Source organism: Hemiscyllium ocellatum, chromosome 22, assembly GCF_020745735.1.
Source record: "Hemiscyllium ocellatum isolate sHemOce1 chromosome 22, sHemOce1.pat.X.cur, whole genome shotgun sequence".
Taxonomy (NCBI): domain Eukaryota; kingdom Metazoa; phylum Chordata; class Chondrichthyes; order Orectolobiformes; family Hemiscylliidae; genus Hemiscyllium; species Hemiscyllium ocellatum.
Window position 1 is genome coordinate 60,783,352 of NC_083422.1, and position 25,916 is coordinate 60,809,267.

Genomic DNA, 25,916 nt, shown 5'->3' on the forward strand with positions numbered 1-25,916 from the left:
CCCACCCATCGACCTGGTCATTGTCTAAGACTGAACCACACTGTTAATTACTTTTCCATCCTATTTGACCCTTTGTTAAGCCTCTGATCCCATGTCCACGTCTCTGTAGCATTGGTCTGCGTCAACTCAGCTCGGCTCAGCTCAGCTCACCTGCTGCAACGTTTACGCATTGCATTGTTACCTTAAATTCTACTTTCCATTGCTCTCCTGCCAGGTACCGCACTGTTATCTTGCACCCTGTTATAAACTTGAGCTCATCAAAAACTCTGCAACCATTTTCCTATTCTTCATCAAATTGATGTTCTGATTGGTTGACACTGGCTACTTCTTCCTCCAATCTACAATTTAATATTTTCACTTAAGTTATAATCCCTTCACATCCTTGCTCTTTCCCATCCAATTCTGGCGTTAAGTACAACCCCACACCCATCAAACCATTTATTGCTACACCTTAAAGTAAAATCAAAATGTTGTGAATGCTGGTAATCTGAAATTTCTCTTTATAGATGTTTCCAGACCCGTTGTGTTTCTCTTGTATTTCACTTTTATTAGCTGCTGCGCCTTTGTGACTAGGCCCAAAACTCTGGTATTCCCTTCCAAAACCTCTTTGCATTTCCACCTCTCCCTCCTCCTTTAAAGCACTCACTGAACGTATTTAAAGGACTCAGGTTTTAATTGGTTTTGTTCATACCTCCATTCTTTAATTCATTGCTGATTTTTTTTGTTGCTGTGAACTTTGTTGAAATGTTTTACAGTAATGAGGGCAAGTAGTTTTCCTTGACATTAACAAATAGCAGTATATTTTAAAGTGAATTGCAGACACTATTATAGAGAACTAATAAAGAATAAAAATACAATCCGTTAGCTAATTTACTACATATACATCATCTGTAGAGTAGTTATGGATTGGATAGCTGATATTTGTTTGTCACGAATAAGGAAGTGTTGATATATAAATTCAATAACATTGCATGCAGTTATACCACAAAACAATTCAATAGAGCAGCACCTGTGACCGATTTGTATCTTGGGACTAATGGTAAATTGATAGAGACTTGCTTTGACTGGCCTAGCTCAATATTGAATCAAGACCTCGTTGGTTGAATTACTTCAGCCAGTAACTTCTTTATCTTGAGCAACTTTCAGTAGCCTCCTGTGGTCCTTTTAAAGTTTATCAACATCTTTTTTGTGGAATTGGAAGGATTTGGAATGCTGAACATTGCCAGGTGATTACCTTACCTCTGAACTTATCTGTGGATCTCAGCACTGGCCAAAATTGGTTTAGACACAACAGGAAATGTGCATCTTGGAAACAGATGGGCTCTCCTAGTTCTCCTCAATTAAAATAATGAAACCAGCGAATAAGGATCGAACTCTCTCTTCTGAAGTACTATTATTGATTGTTATGGGAATTGCACCTGATGTTGGGTGTGATCCATCCATTTATTTACTCAATTTCCATTCACTTGAAGAATTTGAATGGGTTCCGTCTACTGATCCAGTAGCTAAATTTACCATTTGTTATACTAAGTGATCAAGAGCAGGAAGATCACTGGCCCACACCCATCAAGCCATTTATTACTGCACCTTAAAGTAAAATCAAAATGTTGTGGATGTTGGTAATCTGAAATTTCTCTGAAAGTGGAGTGAGAAATTGGCAAAAATTACATTTTCCCTGTACTGAACCACAATTGCAAATTTCTACTTTGGTGTAATCTTTTTGATCAAATGGCTGTTTAGGTTAAGTTACTTAAAAAAACTTGAAGAAATCTATTAATTGCTTTGTGTATAACTCCTGCATTTCAAACTATGATATTGTGGTCTAATTTGAGGATTACAGTAGAGATAGTGGTTATGTTCTAGAGCCAGTAAGTAATTCTCAGGCCTGGAAAAATGATCTCCAGTTGCATGGGAGATGGTGGTGCAATGATAATGCCATAGGGTCAGTAATTCAGGACCTCAGGTTAATTCTTGGGGACATAAGTTCACATTCCACCACGGCAGCTGGTCAAAGTACATAGGAATGTCAGACTTAGAAACAAGAAAAGTTTTTTCTCATCTGTCTTAAAAGGGAGATCTCTTATTCATCAGCTGTGTCCCCTAATTTGAGGTTCCCCACAAGATGAAACAATCTCTTAGTATTCACCTTTCTAAATCCTCTTGGGATCTTGTATGTTTTGAAACGACCACCTTTCATTCTTCTAATCTAATTAGTATTTGCTCGATCTGCTGAACCTATCTTCATAAGGTAAGTCCCTCATTCCACGAATGAGTCAAGTGAGCCTTAACTGAACTGATTCTAATGTATTTACATCTTTGTTCAATTATGCAAAGCAAAACTGTACAAAATTCCCAATGTGGAGGCACATGTCTGCAGCTGCAGTAAAACATCCCTACTTTTAAGTTCCATTCCTCTTTCAGTAAATACCAACATTGCATTTTTCCTTTGTAATCACTTGCTGCACCTGCATTTTAACTTTGTGATTCATGTACCAAATCACCCTTACCACCTAATTCTGCCATCTTTCTCCATTTGAATTGTATACTGCTTTTCTATTCTTACAAAAGTTCTCACTTCATATATTGTCAGCCAAAACTTTTGCCTGCTCCCTTAATCTGTCTATACCCTTTTGCTAATTCCCTCTGTTCATGCCAACAAATTGCAGCCACCAGCATCACCGCTCCCATCCCACCCCATATTTCCTATTAGCCAACTAATCCTTAATTTGTGCTAATATGTATCTTATACTGTGTCCTAAACTTTGATGTAGCACGTTATAAAATGCCTTTTGGACATCAAACCACCCATATCTGTAAGTTGCTCTTCACCCACCTTACTTGTTACAAACACCAAAACTAATAAATTTAATTCAAATAAAATTTCCCTTTCATAAAGCTATTTGATTTTGCTAACCATATCTTGATTTTCTAAGTATTCTGCGCTAACCCAAATAATGGGTTCTAACAATTTTTCTGTGGTAGTTGTTAGGCATGCTAGCTTATAGTCTATTGTTTTTGGTCTTCCCCCTTTCTTGAGGAATATTTTACATTAGTTATTTTCCAATCACTGAGACCATCCAGAATCTCAGGAATTTGAAAGAAAACAAGCAAATACCTCAACTATCTTTAGGGTCAGTTCTTTTAAGATCTGAAGGTCCATCTGGTCCTGGAAACTGGTCAGCATTTAGGTGTAATAGGTTTTCCAGCTCCTTTTCCCGGTTAATGATGGTTGTTTTAGGTACCTCCATTCTCAAAGATACTTGAAAATCTAGTTGTTTAGTAGTACAGAACACAGTGTTGCTGGAAAAAAGGACACACTTTGAAGCTTTTTTTAAGCTTGCACTGGCCAGGGTAATTCACAAGAATACCAATGTAAAAGGGAACACCATGTTTATACTGTGTCAGAAGGGAGTGCTGATTGGTAGAGGCATTGCCATGGAAATGCACCAGTTAGATCACTGACAGTTAGCTGCCAATTTTGTTTAGATTCAAATGAGGCAGATTGACTCTGACTTGTTAAGGCATTTGCCCTGAGGACTGAATCAGAGAATGACTCTCACTTATTTTGTTTAGTTACAGCAGATGCAATATGTGCACATGTTCTTTCTATCTGCAAGGGACTGGATCACATCCATTAATATATTTCCTTCCCAAATGCTCAAAACTATGAGCCTGACGGTCAATCTCAATTTGGTTGTTAACAAATAATTGTAAAACCACACCTAACATTGGCCATTGAGTTTTGCAAACATGGCCTGGTAAGGCATAGTCAGTACTTCATCTGTTTTGAATAGCTACAGAAACATTCTTTTGCAGCTTTTGTCACCCATCCCTAAGAAAAGAGTGGCTTGCTAGTCAGTTTCAAAGGGCAATTAGTCAATCAGGTTACTGTGATCAGGAGTCACTTGTAGACCAGACCAAATGAGAAAGTAGGTATTCTTTCCCCAAAAGGACATTAGTGAACCAGGTGAGGTTTTATGACATTTGACAATGATCTCATCGTTACCATTAGACTAGTTTTCTTTTACTTATTCCAGAATTATTTCTTGAATTTAAATTTCAGCATTGATGTATGACTGTATCTGCTGTGTTGGGATTCAGGCACGTTTCTCAAGAGCATTAACCTGGGTCTCTGGAGTACTAATTTGATACACTTGATATGTATCTTTGGAATATATGGTCTACTAACCTAACAGCACACTGGTGTTGAAATTCACGCACCACATTACTCATTTGTGCAAAAAGCCTAAAGTCTTTTTAGTTTGATGGCAGCATGCTGTAAGTGATAAACACCGTTTGTCTTACTATCACATCGTATCAGTGTAAACAGTTGGCTTCACCTGATGCTTACAGTTTTATAATACCTTGCCCTTCAGAGCAATTTGAGATAGATTGTACACTCTATATGGTTTTCCTGAAAATGGTCCTGATGAAATTTAGACAAAAAGCTGTGTCGTTTTCAGTAACATCTTTGGGGAGTTTTCTATGCCTTCTACCATGAAGACAGACACAAAATATCTGTTCAGTGTCTCTATCGGTACCTTGTTTTTCATTCTCAATTCCTCAGTCTCACTCTCTAAAGGACCAACACTAGCTTCATTTACTTTCTTCCTGTTTAAACATTTGTAAAAACTCAAATATTATCTGTTTTTTTATTCTAACTAGCTTCTGTTTGTACTGAACACTTTTCCTTTTTTCCTTATTCTTTGCTGATTCTTTATTTTATATACTTTCATGGGATGTGGCAATCTCTGTTAAGTCCAATGTTCATTGACCATCCTTAAAATTGTCCTTGAACTCAGAGGCTCACTATTTCAGTGAGCACCTAATGATCCACATGATTTGGCCCTGGAATTACCAGATCAGGTAAAGATTGCAGATTTCCTTGTCTAAAAGGCATTAGTGAACTAATTGGGTTTGTTTTTACTATGATTAATGAAACTGGTCTCATTCTGGCACCAGTACTGAGGCTAACTTTCAGTTTCAGATTTACATTAATTAATTGAACTTGAATTCCATCAGCTGACTTGGTGAGAGTTAAATGCATGCCATCAGGGCCACTTGATTTCTAGTCCAGTAACAGCACTATTGCACCATCACTCCAGATCTGACCAATTAATCTTTTCATATTTGTACAGTGTTTCTTTCAATTTGATACTGTCCTTGGTTTCCTTATTCAATCACAAATGATGTATCCTACTCATTGAGACTTTCTTTTTTGTTGGAATAAATCTTTGCTGAATTATTAAATATCCCCTTAAAGGTCTATGATGGCATCTCTACTTTCCTACTATTTACCTATGTTTCCCAGTTCAATTCTGCCTTGATACCCCAATAATTAACTTGAGTCTTTTTAAAAACCTCATTTCTCCCCTTCAAACTAAACGTGAAATTCTACCATGTTATAGAGTCACAGAGCTGCACAGCATGGAAACAGACCCTTCAGTCCAACTCGTTTATGCCAACCAGATATCCTAAATTAATCTCGTCCCATTTGCTAGCATTTGGCCAGTATCCCTCTAAACCCTTCCTATTCATATACCCATCCAGATGCCTTTTTAAATGTAATAATTTACCAGTCTCCACCACCACCTCTGACCGCTTATTCCATATGTGCACCACTCTCCGTGTGGAAAAAAAAATGCCCCTTGGATTCCTTTCAAATCTTTCCCGTCATATGCCCCCTATTTTTGGACACCCCTATCCTGTGGAAAAGACATATCCATGCCCCTTATGATTTTATAAACTTTTATAAGGTCACCCCTCAACCTCTGATGCTGTAGGGAAAATAGCCCCAACCTGTTCAGCTTCTCCCTATAGTTCAAACCCTCAAACCTTGACAACATCCTTGTAAATATTTTCTGAAACCTTTCAAGTTTCACAAAATCCTTCTTCTAGCAGGGAGACCAGAATTGAGCACAGTATTCCAAAAGTGCCTAACCAATGTTCTGTCCAGCTGCAACATGACCTCCCAACTCCTATATTCAATGCACTGACCAATAAAGACAAGCATACCTAACACCTTCCTCACGATCTAGGCCTCTACTTTCAAGGAACTGTGAACCTGCATTCCAAGGTCTCTTTGTTCAGCAACACTCCCAGGACCTTACCAATACGTGTATAAGTCCTGACCTGATTTGCTTTTCCAAAATGCAGCACCTCACATTTATATAAATTAAACTCTATCTGCCAATCCTTGGCCCACCTATTCGTGTGACCAAGGTCCCATTGTACACTGAGGCAGCCTTCTTGGCTGTCCACCACTCCACCAACTTTGGTATCATATGAAAACTTATTAACTATGTTCACATCCAAATCATTTATGTAAATGTCAAAAAGTAGTGGACTCACCACTAATCCTCGTGGCACACCACTAGTCACAGGCCTCCCATCTGAAAAGCAACCCTCTATCACCACACTGTCTCCTACTTTCGAGCCAGTTCTGTATCCAAATGGCTAGTTCTCTCTATATTCCATGTGATCTAAACTTGCTCACCAGTCTACCATGGGGAACCTTGTCGAATACCTTACTGAAGTCCATGCAGATCATGTCCACTACTCTGCCGTCATCAATCCTCCTTGTTACTTCTTGAAAAAACTCAAGTTAGTGAGACACATTTTACCACATACAAAGCCATGTTGACTGTCCCTAATTAGTCCTTGCCTTTCCAAATACATGTAAATTCTGTCCCTCAGGATTCCCTCCAACAAATTGCCCACCACCGATGTCAGGCTCACTGGTTTGTATTTCCATGGCTTTTCCTTATCACCTTTCTTAAATAATGGCATTACATCAGCCAACTTCCAGTCTTCCGACGCCTCATCTGTGGTCATCAATGATACAAATATCTCAGCAAGGGGCCCAGCAATAACTTACTTAGCTTCCCACAAAGTCCTCAGGTACACCCGATCAGGTCCCAGGGTTTTATCCACCTTTAAGCATTTTAAAATGTCCTGCAACACCATCTCTGTAATATGGACATTTTTCAAGGTCTGATTGTTCTCATCTCGAGGCTCATTTACCATAAGGTTATTTGTCAATCCTGTCTCATTGTTCATTACCAGGTCTAGGATAGCCTGCTCCCTGGTGGACTTTAAAATATTCTCCTTTACTAAATTGATCCAAGCACACATTTTATGAACTTATTTTCCACGCTGTTTGCTAATCTGATTAAGCCAATCTACATAGAAATTAAAATCACTCATGACTATTATTGTGCGAGGCAAAAAATAATTTTGTTTTCTTGAGATTTTCTTGGAGGCTACTTTTTAATTTTTGTGTGTCAAGGTTTTGTTTTCGTGGTCTTTTTCATTCTCATTAACTCTTTTTTTTATTATTCAGTGATGTACTCATTTAATATCAATATTTTTGTATTTGTATTGACATATGTGGATTTATACAGACAGAATTGCAAGGTTTGTGAAAGTTTGTAGCTCAGGTTGAGCTACACAAACCCACAAACACTCTCAAACAAAAACTAACAAACTTAAAAGACCCAGTACAACCCATGGACAAAACCAACATCGTCTACAAAATTCCATGCAAGGACTGCCACAAACACCACATAGGACAAACAGGAAGAAAGTTAGGCACCAGGATACACGAACACCAGCTAGCCACAAAAAGACATGACCCTCTCTACCTCGTAGCCCTACACATTGAGAAAAAAAACACCATTTCGACTGGGGCAACACATCTATCCTGGGACAGACTAAGCAAAGACATGCCAAAGAATTCCTAGAGACCTGGCACTCCAACCACAACACATAGATCTAGATACCATCTATAAACCCCTCAGAAAATGAACAGGAAATGACATCACAAACCCCAAGAACCCCATCCAGGAGAAAGATGTAAATAGAAAGCAGGAGACAACAGCTTCGCTTCACTTGGAGGTCACCACTGATGATGTTACCTAGTCAGGTAATGGAACGTCTGGATATCAAACCTACACCCTGGAGACAGAATTCATCAAGATCCTCAATTTAAACCTAAAAATTTTTTTTAAACCTAAAATCATAACAGATAAGGAAAACATTAATTTCCCAGATACACAGTATCTAAATTAGCACAAAACAAACAGGCATAAATTAACAAAGGTCTTTTTTTCTAATGTAATGAACACATTTCACCCTTCGCTTAAAAATACATCACACTAACCACCTGCAGACTGGTGTGGTCACAGCTAATGCATTTTTATCATATACACAGCTGGAACATTTTAACTGGTAGTTGCTAATATTTTCACTACATTTCAAATATAAATTTGTAACTATTGACAAAGTGTTCATTGCAAGAGCATCTACTATATCCTATCCCTTTATAGTAGTTCCTGAACATGTGCGGCCTTAAGTTAGAGATTTCAATGCTTTAGTGTTTTCCTGGTTCCCAGTAAGCTATTTATTTCTTTGTTGACAGGTTTATCACTGTTTTTGTCCTTTATAGCCTCCCTGCCTACCCTGCCCTTGCTCCCCCATCCATGCTGTCTTGTAGCCTGTCTCTGTCTTTCCTCCCCCCAACTCTCCCATGTGCCATCTATAAACTTAATGACTTGAATGTGAATGCACTAATATGTATTGTAAATAATTGTTATCCCAGCACTGATCCCTGTGGTACACTGCTAGTTACAGATTGTCGTCCTGAAAATGCAGCACCCCCTTTCATCCCAACTCACTTCTTCTGTTTTCATTGAAGACTTGCCATGTGCATCAAATGCAAGGATAATTTTAATGTACTTTTGTTTTTATTGGCTATAGTCCTCCTGTAGTTTAGAAATGCTGGTTCTCCCCTATGGATGATGGATGGCCTTTGGAATTCAGATTTCTTGATGTTTTAACATTTTTTTTCTGTTAAGAAGCAATGACATTAAAAAAATCTAGTCAAATAAGTTGCATAAATTTTGAATAGATAGATCCTAGACTCAGTTATTGTGCTGTGTTGAGTTTGTTGATCCCTGTTCTGGCAGCCCGTTTGGCAATTGTGTTTTTGGTTTAGTTACAGAACAAAAAACAACCAGTATTCCTGCTTGTGATTGCTGTCCATTGGTTCTTGCTTGGAATTCTGTATGTGTGAATGTTACATGAAGACAACATCAAGCTTGGCTGTGACATCTCAAATGATTGAGTAGTATACTGACACTCAAATTTAGTTTAAAGGATTGCCACTTGATTAAGATACGAAAGAGCAAGTAGCATACACGAGTCAACATCTTCAGCAGATGAAGGAAGGGTATTGGAAGATCAAAAAAAAAGCATAGCTTACTTAAGTTCAAGCATGACAAGTTTATTTCTTAGTGATTCTGACAGAGGTGTTTTTTTTTAAAAAAGCTTTCAGAATAACTGCTAAATTTCTGTCTTGCAGATCTACACACAATGAATTAGAAAAGAACCGGTAAGTCACTTGCATGAGAACTGCCACTCAATTATGTAAACTGGTAATGGTCATATAGATTTTATTTTCACATGCTTATTAAATTGGACATAAGTTTTTAAATAGGACATAAGTTTTTAAATAAGATTTGATTCCTAAAATCTAACTTCTTTAAAAAATATAGATAGTAATTTTGAAATTGGTTTAAGATTGATAATAGCTTTTAGTTTCCCTGATGGAGAAAGCAATGTTTTTGCAAAATGTAAGTCGATGTCTGACCTACTTTAAGCAGAAAATCGGTGTGCAGAATATTGGTTGGTTTCTTTTCCCCTAACGTACTGAACTGTCATTGGGTCATGTGGTGTTGTTGCTAAGGTGTCAGGTTACTGAGCCATTGTAAGTGAGCTCATATCAAGTTGGGGGAAAAAAAACCTGAATGGCGACATAATTCCAGAACTGTTTTTTACATTACCAAAACAATTCATCAATAAAAGATTAGAACAGTGGACATGAATTAATGCAAGTAGAATATTGTAGTATTCTGGCGGACATGTTGCCCTCAGAAAACTTACTTTTTTCACCATTTTGTTTCACTGATGCTTTATGGTGTGGGTTGATTCAAACAACATAATGGTAACTTTTTATTTCAATATTTTTTAACTCCCAAGATTTGATGGGGTTTTTCCTTTTATTGATGGTAGTTCAATATCAGCACCAAGAACTCCAAGATTGAAGAGGAACCAGACTAATTCCTGGCTTGACAGGACTGATATATGAAGAGAGATATTCATGGGGATATTGTGGGGATACTGAGACGTGGCTTCAAGTGGACAGGGCCTGTGAAATGAATATTCAAGGCTACACGTACTATCATAAGGACAGACTGACGGGCAGAGGGGGTGGGGTGGCCATGTTGGTAAGGGATGATATTCAGTCCCTTGCGCGGGGGGGACCTAGAATCAGGGGATGTAGAGGCAGTGTGGATAGAGCTGAATTAACTGCAGGTGAATTTGGGGCCCCAAGGGACCCTTCCATATCTGCCACAAATTCACTTGCACCTCCACGCACATCATCTATTGCATCCCCTGCACCCGATGTGGCCTCCTCTATATTGGGGAGACGGGCCGCCTACTTGCGGAACACTTCAGGGAACACCTCTGGGACACCCGGACCAACCAACCCAACCACCCCGTGGCTCAACACTTTAACTCCCCCTCCCACTCCACCAAGGACATGCAGGTCCTTGGACTCCTCCATCGCCAGAACATCATAACACGACGGTTGGAGGAAGAGCGCCTCATCTGCCGCCTGGGAACCCTCCAACCACAAGGGATGAACTCAGATTTCTCCAGTTTCCTCATTTCCCCTCCCCGCACCTTGTCTCAGTCGATTCCCTCGAACTCAGCACCGCCTTCCTAACCTGCAATCTTCTTTCTGACCTCTCCGCCCCCACTCCACTCCGGCCTATCACCCTCATCTTGACCTCCTTCCACCTATCACATCGCCATCGCCCCTCCCCCAAGTTCCCCCTCCCTACCTTTTTATCTTAGCCTGCTCGACACACTTTCCCCATTCCTGATGAAGGGCTTATGCCCGAAATGTCGAATTTCCTGTTCCTTGGATGCTGCCTGACCTGCCGCGCTTTTCCAGCAACACATTTTCAGCTCTGATCTCCAGCATCTGCAGACCTCACTTTTTCCTGGCTGATAGGAAACAAAGAGTAGTGATAAACGGCTCCATTTCGGAATGGCAGGCAATGACCAGTGGGGTACCGCAGGGATCAGTGCTGGGACCGCAGCTTTTTACAATATATGTTAATGATATAGAAGATGGTATTAGTAATAACATTAGCAAATTTGCTGATGATACTAAGCTGGGTGGTAGGGTTAAATGTGAGGAGGATATTAGGAGATTACAGGGTGACCTGGACAGGTTAGGTGAGTGGTCAGCTGCATGGCAGACGCAGTTTAATGTGGATAAATGTATGGTTATCCACTTTGGTGGCAAGAACAGGAAGGCAGATTACTACCTTAATGGAATCAATTTAGGTAAAGGGGCAGTACAAAGATATTTAGGTGTTCTTGAAGAAGGGCTCATGCCCGAAATGTCGACTCTCCTGCTCCTTGGATGCTGCCTGACCTGCTGCACTTTTCCTGCAACACGTTTTCCGTTCTTGAACACCAGTCAATGAAGGTAAGCATGCAAGTGCAGCAGGTAGTGAAGAAGGCTAATAGCATGCTGGCCTTCATAACAAGAGGGATTGAGTATAGAAGCAAAGAGATTCTTCTGCAGCTGAACAGGGCTTTGGTGAGACCACACCTGGAGTACTGTGTGCAGTTCTGGTCTCCAGATTTGAGGAAAGACATTCTGGCTATTGAGGGAATACAGCGTAGGTTCACACGGCCACTTCCTGTAATGGCGGGACTACCTTACGCTGAAAGACTGGAGTAACTGGGCTTGTATACCCTTGAGTTTAGAAGACTGAGAGGGGATTTGATTGAGATATATAAGGTTATTAAAGGATTGGACACTCTGGAGGCAGGAAACATGTTTCCGCTGATGGGAGAGTGTCAAACCAGAGGACACAGCTTAAAAATACGGAGTGGACCATTTAGGACAGAGATGAGGAGAAACTTCTTCACCCAGAGAGTGGTAGCTGTGTGGAATACTCTGCCCCAGAGGGCAGTGGAGGCCCAGTCTCTGGGTTAATTTAAGAAAGAGTTGGAAAGAGCTCTCAAGGATAGTGGAATCACGGGTTATGGAGATAAGGCAGGAACAGGATACTGATTAACGATCAGCCATGATCATATAGAATGGTGATGCAGGATCGAAGGGCATAATGGCCTACTTCTGCACCTATTGTCTATTGAGAGACTCGATTGGTTCGGACTATATTCACGGAGCTGAGAAGAGTGAGGGGGATCTCTTAGAAATCTATGAAACTAACAGGACTAGACCGAGTTCATGCAGGAGAAATGTTCCTGAATGCCAGGAAGTCCAAAACAAGGACTAAGATGGGAATTTTTTTCACTCACAGGATGCTGAGATTTTGGAATTCTCTTTCACAGAAAGTGGTTGAGGCCAAAACATTAAGGCATATCTCTGTGGCCAAGGTCAAGAGTCCCAAAAGCTACATTGACTCTCTGGTGCCACCATTCAGAATAACTCACCTAGTTTGGAATCCAAGAGAAACTTGGAATGGGAAGGGAAAGATTTAGTTATCATGAGTCCACGTAGGTACTGAGGACATGGTAGAATGAACAAGAGGTTCTGCTGAGGGGATATGAGTAGGTCGGTGCTAAATTAAGGCTCAAAACCAAAAGGTGGTAATCTCTGGATTACTACCTCAGTTCTGAGCTACACAGCCAATAAGATTAAAGAGATGTATGAGTGGCAGAAATGGGTGTGTGGGAGAAATGGGCTTGAATTCATGGGACTTTGGCATCAATTCTGAAGAAGAAGGAAGTTGTTCTGATGGAACAGTCTCCATCTGAATTATTGCTGGAACCAGAGTTCTGGTGAATTGCTAACTAAGGTGTAATTAGGGCCTTCTACTACATACTGGGGGAAGAGTTCAATTGAATGGAAAATTTTTTAAAAATCAGAATTAAAGAAGAAAGTATCAGTGTACCTTTAATGAGGAGACTGTTACCAGAAGATAAAAGGAAGGGACAGAATGTGTGAACGTCACAATACCCCAAGGAATTGTACAAGAGTTGGGAAATTTGAGAAAAAAAACAACAAAGATTTTGTATCTAAATTCATAAAACATTTGGTAGAAAATTAATCCGTTAACAGCACAAATATACGACCAAAGGAAGTGATGGATGTGGATACAATTAGAACAATTAAAAGACATTTGGATAAGTAATGAATAGGAAATGTTTGGAGGGATATGGGCTAAACATAGGCAAATGGGGCTAGTTTGGTTTGGGAATATGGTCAGCGTGGACTAGTTGGATTAAACGGTCTGTTTCTATGCTGTATGAGTCTGTGCCTATGACTGTATGTAACAAGCAAGGTGGCTAATTGGGATCTTTTGCATATAGTGTATCTGGACTTCCAGAAGGCATTTGACAAGAGAAGATCACATAGGGTTAGCTCAGTCAGAGGATTGTCTCACTACCAGAAAGCAGAGAGTCAAGTTAAATGGATCTTTTTCTGGTTGGCAGGTTGTAGCAAGTGGAATGGCACTAGTTATTTACAATCTATATTAATGAGTTAGATGATAGAAGGTGTTGTAGCCAGATTTGCAGATGACTCTAAAATGTGTGGCAAAGTCAATTACAAGGAAGAAATAAGAACATTTGCAAAAGGATAGGGATAGATTATGTGAATGGGCCACAATTTGACAGAGGGAGCTTAACGTGGCTAAGTGTGAGCTTATCCATTTTGGTCAGGAGAATAGAAAACCTATTATCTAAATGGAGGGAAAGTTCAGCATACTTTTTGGTGCATAAGGATCTGGGTGTCATTGTGCATGAATCGCAGAAAACTAGTATGCAGGTACCACAGGGAATGAGGAAGGCTAATTGGATTCTGGTATTTATTGCTAAAGGAATAGAGTATAAAAGTAGGGAAGAGAATAAAAGTAGGCAAGTGTTGCTGCAGTTATTTTGGTGCCTTTACTTGAGAAGAGATGTAGTTGCATTGGAGGCAATTCAGAGAAGTTCATTAGATTGCTTCCAGAAATGAGGGATTTGTCTTATGAAGAGAGATTGAGCAGAGTAAGCTTATGCTGTCTAGAGTTTAGAAGAATAAGAGCAGATTTAATTGAGATACTTAAAATGTAAAGTAATTAAGATTAAGAGGGAATTGACATAGCGGACATGGAGAGGATGTTTCTTCAAGTGTGCAATCCAGAACAAGAGATCATTCCTTTAAATCTGCTACACCTTATCCCAAAATAGAATTGAGAAAAATTACTTCTCTAAGGGTCATGAACCTGTGGAATTCAGTACATCAGACCAAGGTGGAATGCAGGAAAGTGGCACTGAGGCTGTGGTGAGATCAGCTGTGATTGCATCAAATGGCAGAACAGGCTCAAGGGCTAAATTGCCTACTCCTGCTCCTAGTTCCTATGTTCATATGTCATGCAAACATTTTTTCTTGGATTTTTCCTTCACTTTTTTTTTACAAATCATTTTCTGTCTCTGAGTATGACTTTAAGTTCGTTGCTTATTATTGGTATTTACGTGTTGATTATTTTGTTCAAACATGAGTTTGGACTTGTATTTTAATCAGTACCAATATGACTACGGAAGAAAGAGATTTTCCTTCAGTTAGGCTGCTCAGAGTTTGAATTCTGTCCTGGTAGTGAAAAGGCAGTTAACAAAGTGATAGTCATTCAATCTCTTTTGGATTTCTTAATTTGATGAAAAATAGCCTGATGTATGAATGATCTTTTCATGGTGACTGCATCATTCTTTCCCTTTGAAATAACTCTATTCATAAAGATTGCTCAATGCTCAAACATTTTGTAGTGAAGGTACAGGTAGCTGTAAAACTGCTTAAGTGCTTTTAGTAAACATTTGGTAAAAGATTCCACCCTTCCAAGTCTAAGCTTTAAATCCAGCCTTCACTTTCCAGAATATTCTAGAATTTTTCCAGAAACCCAGAGTTGGGTTTTGACAACATTTGTCTGTATAAAAATGAAGTGAAGTTTCCTCGGAGAGGGGCTTCCATTTCAACTGTATTTGAGTTCCACAGCAGTACTTTTTGAGAGTCTCTGATTTGCTACTTTCATTTCTCTCAAACTAAAGTTCTTCATTATCAACATTGAAAGTGGTTTTATTCTTGCCTGTGTAGGGTGTTTTAAATACTTGAAGTATCAGCCTTAATTTAAGCCTGATTGCAAAACTAAATTAACAATTTGAGGGAATATGATATGAGAAATGAACAAAATTAAATGTATATATTAGCACTGAGTTTAATTTTGTGATGGAAAATGGTTGGGAATGAATCAGCCTATTTAGGCTCAATTGAAAGGAAATTGAGTGTGGGAGGCTACTGTGCTCATGGTTGTTTTCAATCAACACTGGAAGTTACAATCAATCCTAATGAGTAACTGTTTAATCCTTGGAGTGCAGGTTCACAGTTCCTTGAAAGTGGAGTCGCAGGTAGACAGGACAGTAAAGAAAGCATTTGGTATGCTTGGCGTTATTGGTCAGTGCATTGAGTAACAGAGTTGGGGAGGTCATTTTGCGAATGTACAGGACTTTGGTGAGGCCACTTTTGGAATACTGTGTGCAATTCTGGTCTCCCGATGAAAAGAAGGATGTTGTGAAACTTGAAAGGGGATGGAAAAGATATACAAAGGTGTTGAAGAGTTTGGGCTACAGGGAAAAGTTGAATAGGCTGGGGCTTCGATAGGGTGAATAGATGAGATCTTTTCTTCGGGAGGGGGGGGGGGGGCGAGTCCAAAATTAGAGGGCATAGATTTAAGGTGAGAGGGGAAAGATGTAAAAAGGAACTAAGGGGCAACGTTCTCACACAGAGGTGGTCCTGTGTAGGGAATGAGCTGCCAGAGGATATGGTGAAGGGGGTACAATTATGACATTTAAAAGTCATCTGGATGGGTATATGAATAGGAAGGGATACGGACCAAATGCTGGCAAATGGCACTAGGTTAATTTAGGATATCTGGTTGGTATCGATAAGTTGGACTGAAGGGTCTGTTTCCAAGAGTCTCTGATTGTAAACTGTTCTACATTGTGGACAAGTGGAGTAGTTGGTGAATTGAATGGAATGGTACTACATTCTGATGTGCACTCAGTTCAATATGGCATATGTTTGTACAGTGCTATATTCTATCCATTTTAACCCCTGACATTTTATAGATATAATCTTATTCCTTACCATTTAAGGGTTAGTCACTCCTCCAGGTGTAAGATTGATTATCCAACCATCAAATATTCTTCTTGAGATGGATGTAGAATTTATGATTTTATTACTGTACATACTCGTGTAAAAGTCAATTTTTTTAGATTACTTTTTAAGATTAAAGGCATGGGGTAGCCTATTACATGGATACTTCTTTTGAGGGGCTGAAAGTTTTGTCATAGTCCAAAATACTGTTTCATTAGCAGAAGCCAATTTGATCTCTAAACGAATAAAGTAAAAAAATCACTGTAATATGACTGTATTCCACGAATGCTACTGGGAGGTTGTCATCTGACTTTGGCCTGATGTGTCTTAAACTTTCGCGCCAAATTTGTGTGAATTGTACATCAAAACACATGATAGCATGAAAAAAGAAATTCATTTCATCATTGTAATATTTATATACAGGATAATACCTTAACTGTCAAATGTTGATCTGTTATCTGTGAAGAACTAGGGTCGACTTTTATACACAGTATTTGGAAAGTTCCAGATCTTTTGGCCAAAAATAAGCGGTCGACTTTTACATGAGATCGACTTTTACTCGAGTATATATGGTGTTTGTTCGCTGATTATTAGATGATCCCAGATCATCCACAATCTCATCACCTCAGGGGATCTCCCACCAATAGCCTCCAACCTCATAGTCTGGGAACCCTGCACTACCTCCATCCTAAAATTCACAAATCTGACTGTCCTGGCCAACCCATTGTCTCAGTCTGCTCCTGCCCCACTGAATTTATCTCTGCGTACCTTGATACTGTCCTGTTCCCCCTTGGCCCAGGATCTCCCCACACACGTTCAGGCCACTACCTACACCCTCCACCTACTCCATTTACCTGTACTTACACACATGTCATCTGCTACGTCCGTTGCTCTGGATGTGGTCTCCTGTACATTGGGGAGGCACAGTGCCAACTTGCAGAACATTTCGGAGGACATCTCTGGCACACACATGCTAAACAACCTCACCATCTTGTGACCAAGCACTTAACACCCACCCCACCCCCACCCGTCAAGGACATGCAAGCCCTGGGCTGCCTCCACCGCCAAACTCTAACCACCTGATGCTTGGAAGAAGAACGTCTCACCTTCTGCCTCGAGACCTTCCAACCATACGGGATCAATGCGGATTTCACCGGTTTCCTCTGTTTTTCCCCTCCGTCCCATAGAACATAGAACATAGAAGGATACAGCGCAGTACAGGCCCTTCGGCCCTCGATGTTGCGCCGACCGAATCCTACCTAACCTATACTAGCCCAATAACTTCCAAATGCCTATCCAATGCCCGCTTAAATGACCATAAAGAAGGAGAGTTCACCACTGATACGGGCAGGGCATTCCATGAACTCACAACCCGCTGTGTGAAGAATCTACCCCTAACATCTATCCTATACCTACCACCCCTTAATTTAAAGCTATGTCCCCTAGTAACACCTGCCTCCATTAGCGGTAAAAGGTTCTTAGTATCTACCCTATCTAAACCCCTAATCCCAGATTCAATCTTGCAACTCGCCACTGTCCTACCTGTCCATCTTCCTTCCCACTTATCTGCTCCACTCTCCTCTCTGACCTATCACCTTCATCTACCAATCGCATTCCCAGCCACCTTTCCCCCAACCCACTCCCATTTATCTCTCAACCCCTTTGGGCCACCCCCTCATTCCTGATGAAGAGCTTATGCTTGAAAGGTCGTCTCTCCTGCTCCTCGGATGCTACCTGACTGGCTGTGCTTTTCCAACACCACACATTTCGACTCTGATCTCCAGCATCTGCAGTCCTCACTTTCTCCTGGTTATATATGTTAACAATTCACATTTTTTTGAATAAGTCTGTTTCATAATTGTGTAAAGTGATGGTTTGGCTTTCTGTGATAAATTTTGGTTCAATTTGTAGCTCCATTGTGGAACTTCATTAAAATTTCTTGTTATGTTGTATTGAAACAATAAAAGTTTTTTTTAAAATGGTACTCTATCCAATAAAGACATGGGTTTCAAAGAAATAATGGCATCCTTGCAGCCTCGTGGTGATTGCTTATTGTCAACCAACATGAGCTAGAAAATTGTAGTCTGAATATACTTTCTTAAATTGCTAGAACCAGATAGTGAATGTGTAATAAGGAATATTGCGGTATTCAAATTTCAGGAAACTTAAATGGCCTAACTTTTGTTCAAGTAGCTTTTTGTTTCTCTGTATGCAAACGTTTGAACATTTATAAATGCAAATTTATAATCTTTTTGCTTGAGGAAGTATATTCACTCAAATTAACTCTGTTTATGGCTATATCTGGTAATCTTGCCATATCTCTCTCTCTCTGGTGTGCGCACATGCCTAACATTGTATAAAAGGAATGATTTTAACAGTCAACTTAATTTATCACTCTGCTCCTGCCAATCTGTGTGATTTTACTGCTGCAATGTAATGGAGTTAATAAATGCAAATTTGGATCTCACGAGATGCATGTTTTCCTAATGGAATTTTAATTGTCTCCTGAGTGAGACTACAGTCACATGTAAACCAGACTTACTGATTTTCACTTTTAAAGGGTATTCGAGAACAGGTTTTTATGATAATCTGGTTTGTTTTCATGAGCATCATTGAGAATTGCTTCTTTTTGGGAAGACTCCCACTGCTTGTTCCGTTCATGCGTGTGACAGGCAAACAGCAAGATTTCCCCAAGGATTAGGGGATGTGCGGCAGAAGTCCCAGTTATGGAGAGCTGTCAGCCAACCAGAGACATTAAATTGAGATAACGACCTCATTTGAGGACAGGGGAAGGCCATGTTTTAAGTCTTCCCATTACAGACTTAATTGGGTTGGAGATTAGCAGGTGGCAGGGTACCAACTTGTTCCCTTCTTCTTGATTAAATGCCTCATGTAACCAAACTTGCTTCAGGGCAGGGCATAAAATTATGTCCTTTTTATTTCAAATGTATGCATTGAATCTAAATTCTTCTAACTGCTGAAGTTAGTCATAGCATAATAATTACATTCTAAAGAAATGGGAGTGTTCTGTGTTTGGAGAAGAAATTGTTCTTAAGCTGGGGTGAAAGCACAGTGTTAGTAAAGAGTGAAGCAGCAGATATCTTGCATGATGTCATCTTATGTGGAACCTTCACACTGGTATGTGCAGTTGAAATGCCTCTTACGTGAAAACAACATTGCAAATCACCTGAGATGAACGGCTTTGTAGAAAATGAAATAGAGCATCGATAAATTTTATTGCTGATAAAGCTAACGGAAATCTTGCACCTGTGTAACACATTTCGCATCCTCAATTATACTACTGCAGCAAAAGAATTATTGTGTTTTTAGCATTGATTGGTATGTATGCTTACATAACAACAATTCATAGGGGACAGGGTGACACAGACTTCTTGGTGATAACAATAAGTATGGATATTACTCCAGTGTAACTCCTATGTACTGCAAAGAGCTGTGAGATCAGACTGGATGAGTCAATGAAGAAAAAAGAAAGATGGGGTCTGGGTTGACATTGTGAGTACACGTGGAGTGAATCAGCAAATAACGACAAGTAGTATACAAATGTCCTACAACTAACATTGAAGTAATTAATTTGATTCATCAACTTTTTTGAGTGGTGAATAATGAAAAGGAGAGGTATTATGAAACATGGATGGGAACACCTCTAGTTTTACAAGCTGTTTATTTGATTTATAACAAATATTCTTGCTGGTCATTATGATCTTTACTTTGGACTGAAGCTTTTACGTAATACAAAATGATTTTTGTTTCAAATATGCATGTATTTTTAGGGATCAGTTGAAACATTATATATAACTTTTAGCGTTGTTTATTCTGACTATGTCTGTAGAAAATACTGAGGTGACATTACTACTCTACTATATTCTTTAACTCCAGCGAGGGAATGGACTGCATATTGTTTTTTAATGCAGTCAGTCACACTAATCTACTATCAGTCCATTTAATGTTAATGTTAATTAAGTTACAAAGCCATCTTAAGCTTACTTTACTCACCGTGCTTTCAACTAACCTATGCCTACCTTCTGCTTAGAATTGAAGTTGGAATGTCTTGGGACATTCTACAATCTTTTAAGAGACTATGGCTGTGAATTGTTGGTAATGATCGTTGGGTGACCAGAGATGTAGGTAGTTTGTGCCATCTAGTAGAAGGATCCCCATCACATCTCGAGGAAACTGGCCTGGGGTTGGAAGTGTAAAAATGGCACAACTATAGTGGCATGAAAATTTGGTGCTTTCTATTCATGCCCAATCCAACCATTTCCATGTTTTCCCCAATGATCCTAAAATTTCAATCACTGGTATTAAATAGGAAGGCAAAATTTCTAAAACATTCTGTGGAGCCTTAAAGAGCATCACAAAGCTTTAGAGATCTGTGCTGTTGTCAAACATAGAAGATCCAGAAGGTAAAAAGGATGGAAAAGGAACCCAAGATGAATGCATAAGATTGCAGCCACATCTAGACCTATTGATGGCTAAAGTCCGGATGGTGCTACGTTACTGTAACGATAATAATCACTCCATATGTCAATTCATTAGTATCTGATAGTGGCCATGGCAGAACTCAAACTGTGATAATCTGGCAAGTTATTTCTTTGCCAGAGCGTCTTCAGTTAAAGATTCCTCATTGAACTTGAATGGGTTGTATTGCTCATTGTTGTTTCAGTATTTGGTTCTTACAAATTTTGCTTTTTTTTTGGCATGTGAAGGTTTTTCATTCATTAGGAATGGCAAACATTCCTACCACTTTATGCATAGAGATTTGCTTCCAGTTGAGTGTGAAACAGTTGTCTTATGCCAACAAAGAAGATTTCAATACATTCTTCATTTTGCTTTCTGCTATGAATCTAGGTAGCCCAATGAAACCATCTTTCAGGTGCCTTTTGGTCCGTTAGACCTTTTTTTTAAGATCAGTTTTTTGACCAACTTCTCTTTGAATAGACTAGGTAAAACTTAGTTATTCATGACATCTAATTCAACACCTCTACTGCCACAAAGATTTTGAGGTCAAATCATTTTTGTAAGATTAAAAGTTTGGGAATCCCTACCATAGTTATGGTTTCCAATTTATCTATTGGATGATAAAATTATCTACAGATTCCCTTGGATGCTGAATCTTTCAAAGAGAAGCCGGTCAAAAATCAACTGATCCAAGAGCAAACTATTGTCATCCTCGGCCAAAGATCACCTGATAGAAGATTTCCTGAAGCTTTGTAGACTCATAACAAAGAAACTAAAATGAAGGGCACTTTTGCTCTCTCAAGAACTTTATTTATTCTTGGATAAAAGTAATTGTCAATAACTTGTAGAACTTTCTCACAAGCCTTTTATGTTTTGTCAATTTATAATTTCACCCGATGTAGGTCCAATTGAATACAGTAATGTATTTTTACATGTTTGCTTTTAGTTTGGTATTTAAAGTTTGAAATGTTCTGTACTTTTAAGAATTGTTTTCTCTAAGATATCCTATCTTTTATTTGGCCATTCTCTAATACTAAGACCTGCAGGTAGCATTACTTTTCTTACTATGTCCTCCTAATGTGATGATTTATGTTTCTGACTGCTGAATTTAAAATATTTAGCAGCTGTAATTTCTTTCTCTTGAAGACCTTACTTCTATAAATAGCAATACTGGTTAATTTTTCTAGTCTTAAAACCTTTAGTTGTTTTCTGCTCCGTTTTGACTGATGTTCTCTTTGAGCTGCAGACACTTTTTCTTTCTCGGCTCTTTATCTTGGGATGTTAATTTATAACTTTTTTCATTACCCAATGTAGAACTATATCGTTACCCATGGAGACCTGTGGATATAGATTTTCACTCCTTGAGATCTTAATTTAATTTGCTTTATCCCCACCCAAGCAATAATTGCATCATCACATACCCTAATACCATAAGACTTCGGAGCTGAAGTAGGCTATTCAGCCCATTGTGTCTGCTCTGACATTCAACGAGATCATGGCTGATCCACTTTCCTGCCTTTTCCCCATAACTCTTGACTCCGTTACTGAATTAAAGTATGTCTGTCTCAGCCTTGATATATTTAATTACTCTGTCTCTAAAGCCCTCTGTGGTAAATAAATTTCACAGATTCACTACCCTGAGAGAAGAAACACCACCTCATCTCTGTCTTAAATGTGCAACCCAGTATTCTGGGATTATTCTCTCACATGGAGAAACAATGTTTCTGCATCTATCTTGTTCAAAATTTGGGAGAAGATTTGTAGCTCAGGTGCTCGTTGTTGTGGTTCTGTTCGCCGAGCTGGGAATTTGTGTTGCAGACGTTTTGTCCCCTGTCTAGGTGACATCCTCAGTGCTTAGGAGCCTCCTGTGATGCGCTTCTGTGATCTTTCCTCTGGCATTTGTAGTGGTTTGAATCTGCCTCTTCCGGTTGTCAGTTCCAGCTGTCCGTTGCAGTGGTCAGTATATTGGGTCCAGGTCGATGTGCTTATTGATTTGAATCTGTGGATGAGTGCCATGCCTCTAGGAATTCCATGGTTGTTCTCTGTTTGGCTTGTCCTATAATAGTAGTGTTGTCCCAGTCGAATTCATGTTGCTTGTCATCTGCGTGTGTGGCTACTAAGGATAGCTGGTCGTGTTGTTGGCTAGTTGGTGTTCATGGATGCGGATCGTTAGTGTCCTGTGTAGTGTTTTGTGCAGTCCTTGCATGGGATTTTGTACACTACATTGGCTTTGCTCATGCTGGGTATCGGGTCCTTCATCCTGGTAAGTTGTTGTCTGAGAATGGCTGTTGGTTTGTGTGCTGTTGAGTCCTAGTGGTCGCAGTAGTCTGGCTGTCATTAGGAAATGCTCTTAATGTATGGTAGTGTGGCCAGTCCTTTGGGTCGCGGCATGTCCTCGTTCCGTTGTCTTTCCCTTAGGCATCTGTTGATGAAATTGCGTGGGTATCCATTTTTGGCGAATACATTGTATAGGTGTTCTTCCTCTTTTTGCAGTTCTGGTGTATTGCAGTGTGTTGTGGCCCTTTTGAATAGTGTCTTGATGCAACTTCTTTTGTGTGTGTTGGGGTGGTTGCTTTCGTAGTTCAGGACTTGGTCTGTGTGTGTGGCTTTCCTGTATACCTTTGTGCTGAATTCTCCGTTAGGTGTTCTCTGTACCATCACGTCTAGGAATGGGAGTTGGTTGTCCTTTTCTTCCTCTCTCGTGAATCGGATTCCTGTGAGTGTGACGTTGATGATCCGATGTGTTCTCTATTTCTGTGTTTTTAATGATTACAAAGGAGTCATCCACATATCTGACCCAGAGTTTGGTTTGAATTTGCGGTAAGACTGTTTGTTCTAATCTTTGCATTACCGCTTCTGCTATGAGTCCAGAGATGGGTGAGCTCATGGGTGTGCCGTTGATTTGTTCATATATTTGGTTGTTGAATGTGAAGTGTGTTGTGAGGCACAGGTCCAGTAGTTTGAGTATGCAGTCTTTGTTGATAGGTTCATTGTCCTGTTGTCTGTTCTGTATGTCCAGCAGGTTGGCTATTGTTTCTCTGGCTAGGCTTTTCTATCTTGTAAATTAATCCTATCCTATGAATCTTGTATGTTTCGTTAAATTCTCTCGTTATTCACTGGAGCTTAAATATAGTTTACAACATTAACATGGTACAACATTTCCGACACTGTGAAAGCTCCGATCCATATTTGACCATATTGACTATGTTCTGAAACCTGTGGGAAAATTCTGCACTTGGAGTACCCCCATTCATTTACATTTGAATTGTATGGAGTCTCCCTCTGAAGATGATAATCTCTTATTTCAGAAACTTTGTTTGCAGCCCAAAGGCTGAATCGCAGTGTAATTTGCATCATAAAATTCAGAGACAATTTCCAAACTTACTTTGGAAAGTGAGATACACTTGTATTTGAATCTGTCTGAAATTCATCTAAGTGTGTGGCACCTGTTTTAATGTCATACTCCTACCAACTCTAGACTTGTTGAGGTGATGAGTCAGCATTAGAGGTGCTCTCAGTCCATTATAGTGGTTGTAGATAGGAAATCTTTGTCCAAAAGAAGAGTATCATGCTTAATAATTTCTGTACCTTTAACAGTTAATGCAAAATTAACTGGTTTCATTTAGAACTGTACTTATGTATGAACAAGGAACAAGAACAGGCCTCTGAGCCCTTTGATCTTGCTTGCCATTTAATAAGATTTTAGCTGATCTGGTTTTAATCTCCACTCTACATTCCTGCGTACTTTTGTGATCATTTATTCTTTGGTAATCAAGAATCTACCTCCGTGTTAGAAATGTTTAAAGATTCTGCATCCAGTGCCTTTTGAAGAAGGGAATTCCAAGACTCCAAAACATCTGAAAAAATCTTTTTTATCCTCCTCTTTTGTCTTAAATGGTGATCCCTTACTTTTAAACTATGATCCCTAGTTTTAGATTCTCCCACAAGCGGACATGTACTGTCCGCATCCACCTGGTCAATTCCCCTCAAGGTCTTGTATGTTTCAGTTATGTTTCATAAGGCAATCTGTTCATTCTAGATATTTGCCTAGTAAACAATCACTGAACTGCTTCCAACACATTAACATTGCTCCGTTAAGTATGGTGACGAGTACTGTACACAGTATTCCAATTGCAGTCTCACTAATGCTCTAAAAAATTTTTAATCTTCCTACTCTTCCATTCAATTCCCTTTTGCAATAAAACATTATAGTTGATTAGCTTTCCTGCTATCACTGCATACTAACTTTCTGTGATTCATGCAATAGGACATGCAAATATCTCTGCAACCTTTCCCCATATAGATGCTGTGCTTTTTTTTATTCTTTCTGACAGTTTCACACTTTTTCACATTGGGCTAGATCCAGCAAATGGAGTGCATTCACCTAACCTATCTATGTCGCTCTGTCGAATCTTTGTCCTTGCCACAATTTGCTTTCCTACCTAGATTTAGCTACTGTATCTTCAACCCCTTCCTACAAATCCGTTGGTATAATTGTAAGGAGTTTAGGCCCCCAGCACTGACCCCTGTGCCATATCAAATGTGACATCCTGCCATTTTGAAAAATACCCATTTATTCCCGCTTTCTGTTAGACAGCCAATCTTGTATCTATGCCATTATGTTACCTTGAACACCATGAGCTTTAATTTTCTTTGGTATGACCCCTTATCAAATGCCTTCTAGAAATCTATGTACAATGCATCCCTTGGTTCCCCTTTATTCACTGCATGAGGTACTTCAGAGCACTGTAATAAATTAACTAAACATAATTTTTTGTCAAAACTATGTTGGGTCCTCCTGATTACTTGGATAAGTGTCCTGTTATACTATCTTTAACAGTAGTTTCTAATGTTTTGCCTATGACAGATGTTAACCCAACTACCCTGTAGTTTCCTACATTTTGCCACCTTCCATTTTGAATAAACTAGTTACATTAGCTATTTTTCAATCTAAAGGGCCCTCCTCCACACCAAATGAGTTTTGAAAAATTTTAAAAGTTAAATTTTAAAGTTTACATTAAAAATATAAATAAAATATCCTCTTCAATATTTGAAACTCTTTCTTGGCTAGGATGGCAGGTTACACATGGAATTTGTGTACATGTATACAGTCATATTTCTTCCTGGGTCCTTCAAATTCTGGGGTCTGTTTTGCCCCTCAGGCTATCCTTCCTTCATAGTCCTGAGACTTTTTTGAAAA

General features: G+C 39.3%; 1 protein-coding gene across 2 annotated transcripts in view; it reads left to right on the plus strand.

Moving 5' to 3' along the window:
- The window catches only part of mxi1 (max interactor 1, dimerization protein), a 99,713-nt gene that overhangs the window by 13,545 nt on the left and 60,252 nt on the right, over nucleotides 1-25,916 (plus strand). For both annotated transcript variants that reach the window (XM_060842275.1, XM_060842276.1), the window contains exon 3: nucleotides 9,362-9,391. In XM_060842275.1, the coding sequence (XP_060698258.1) occupies nucleotides 9,362-9,391 (30 nt within the window). The remainder of the gene's footprint in view (nucleotides 1-9,361; nucleotides 9,392-25,916) is intronic.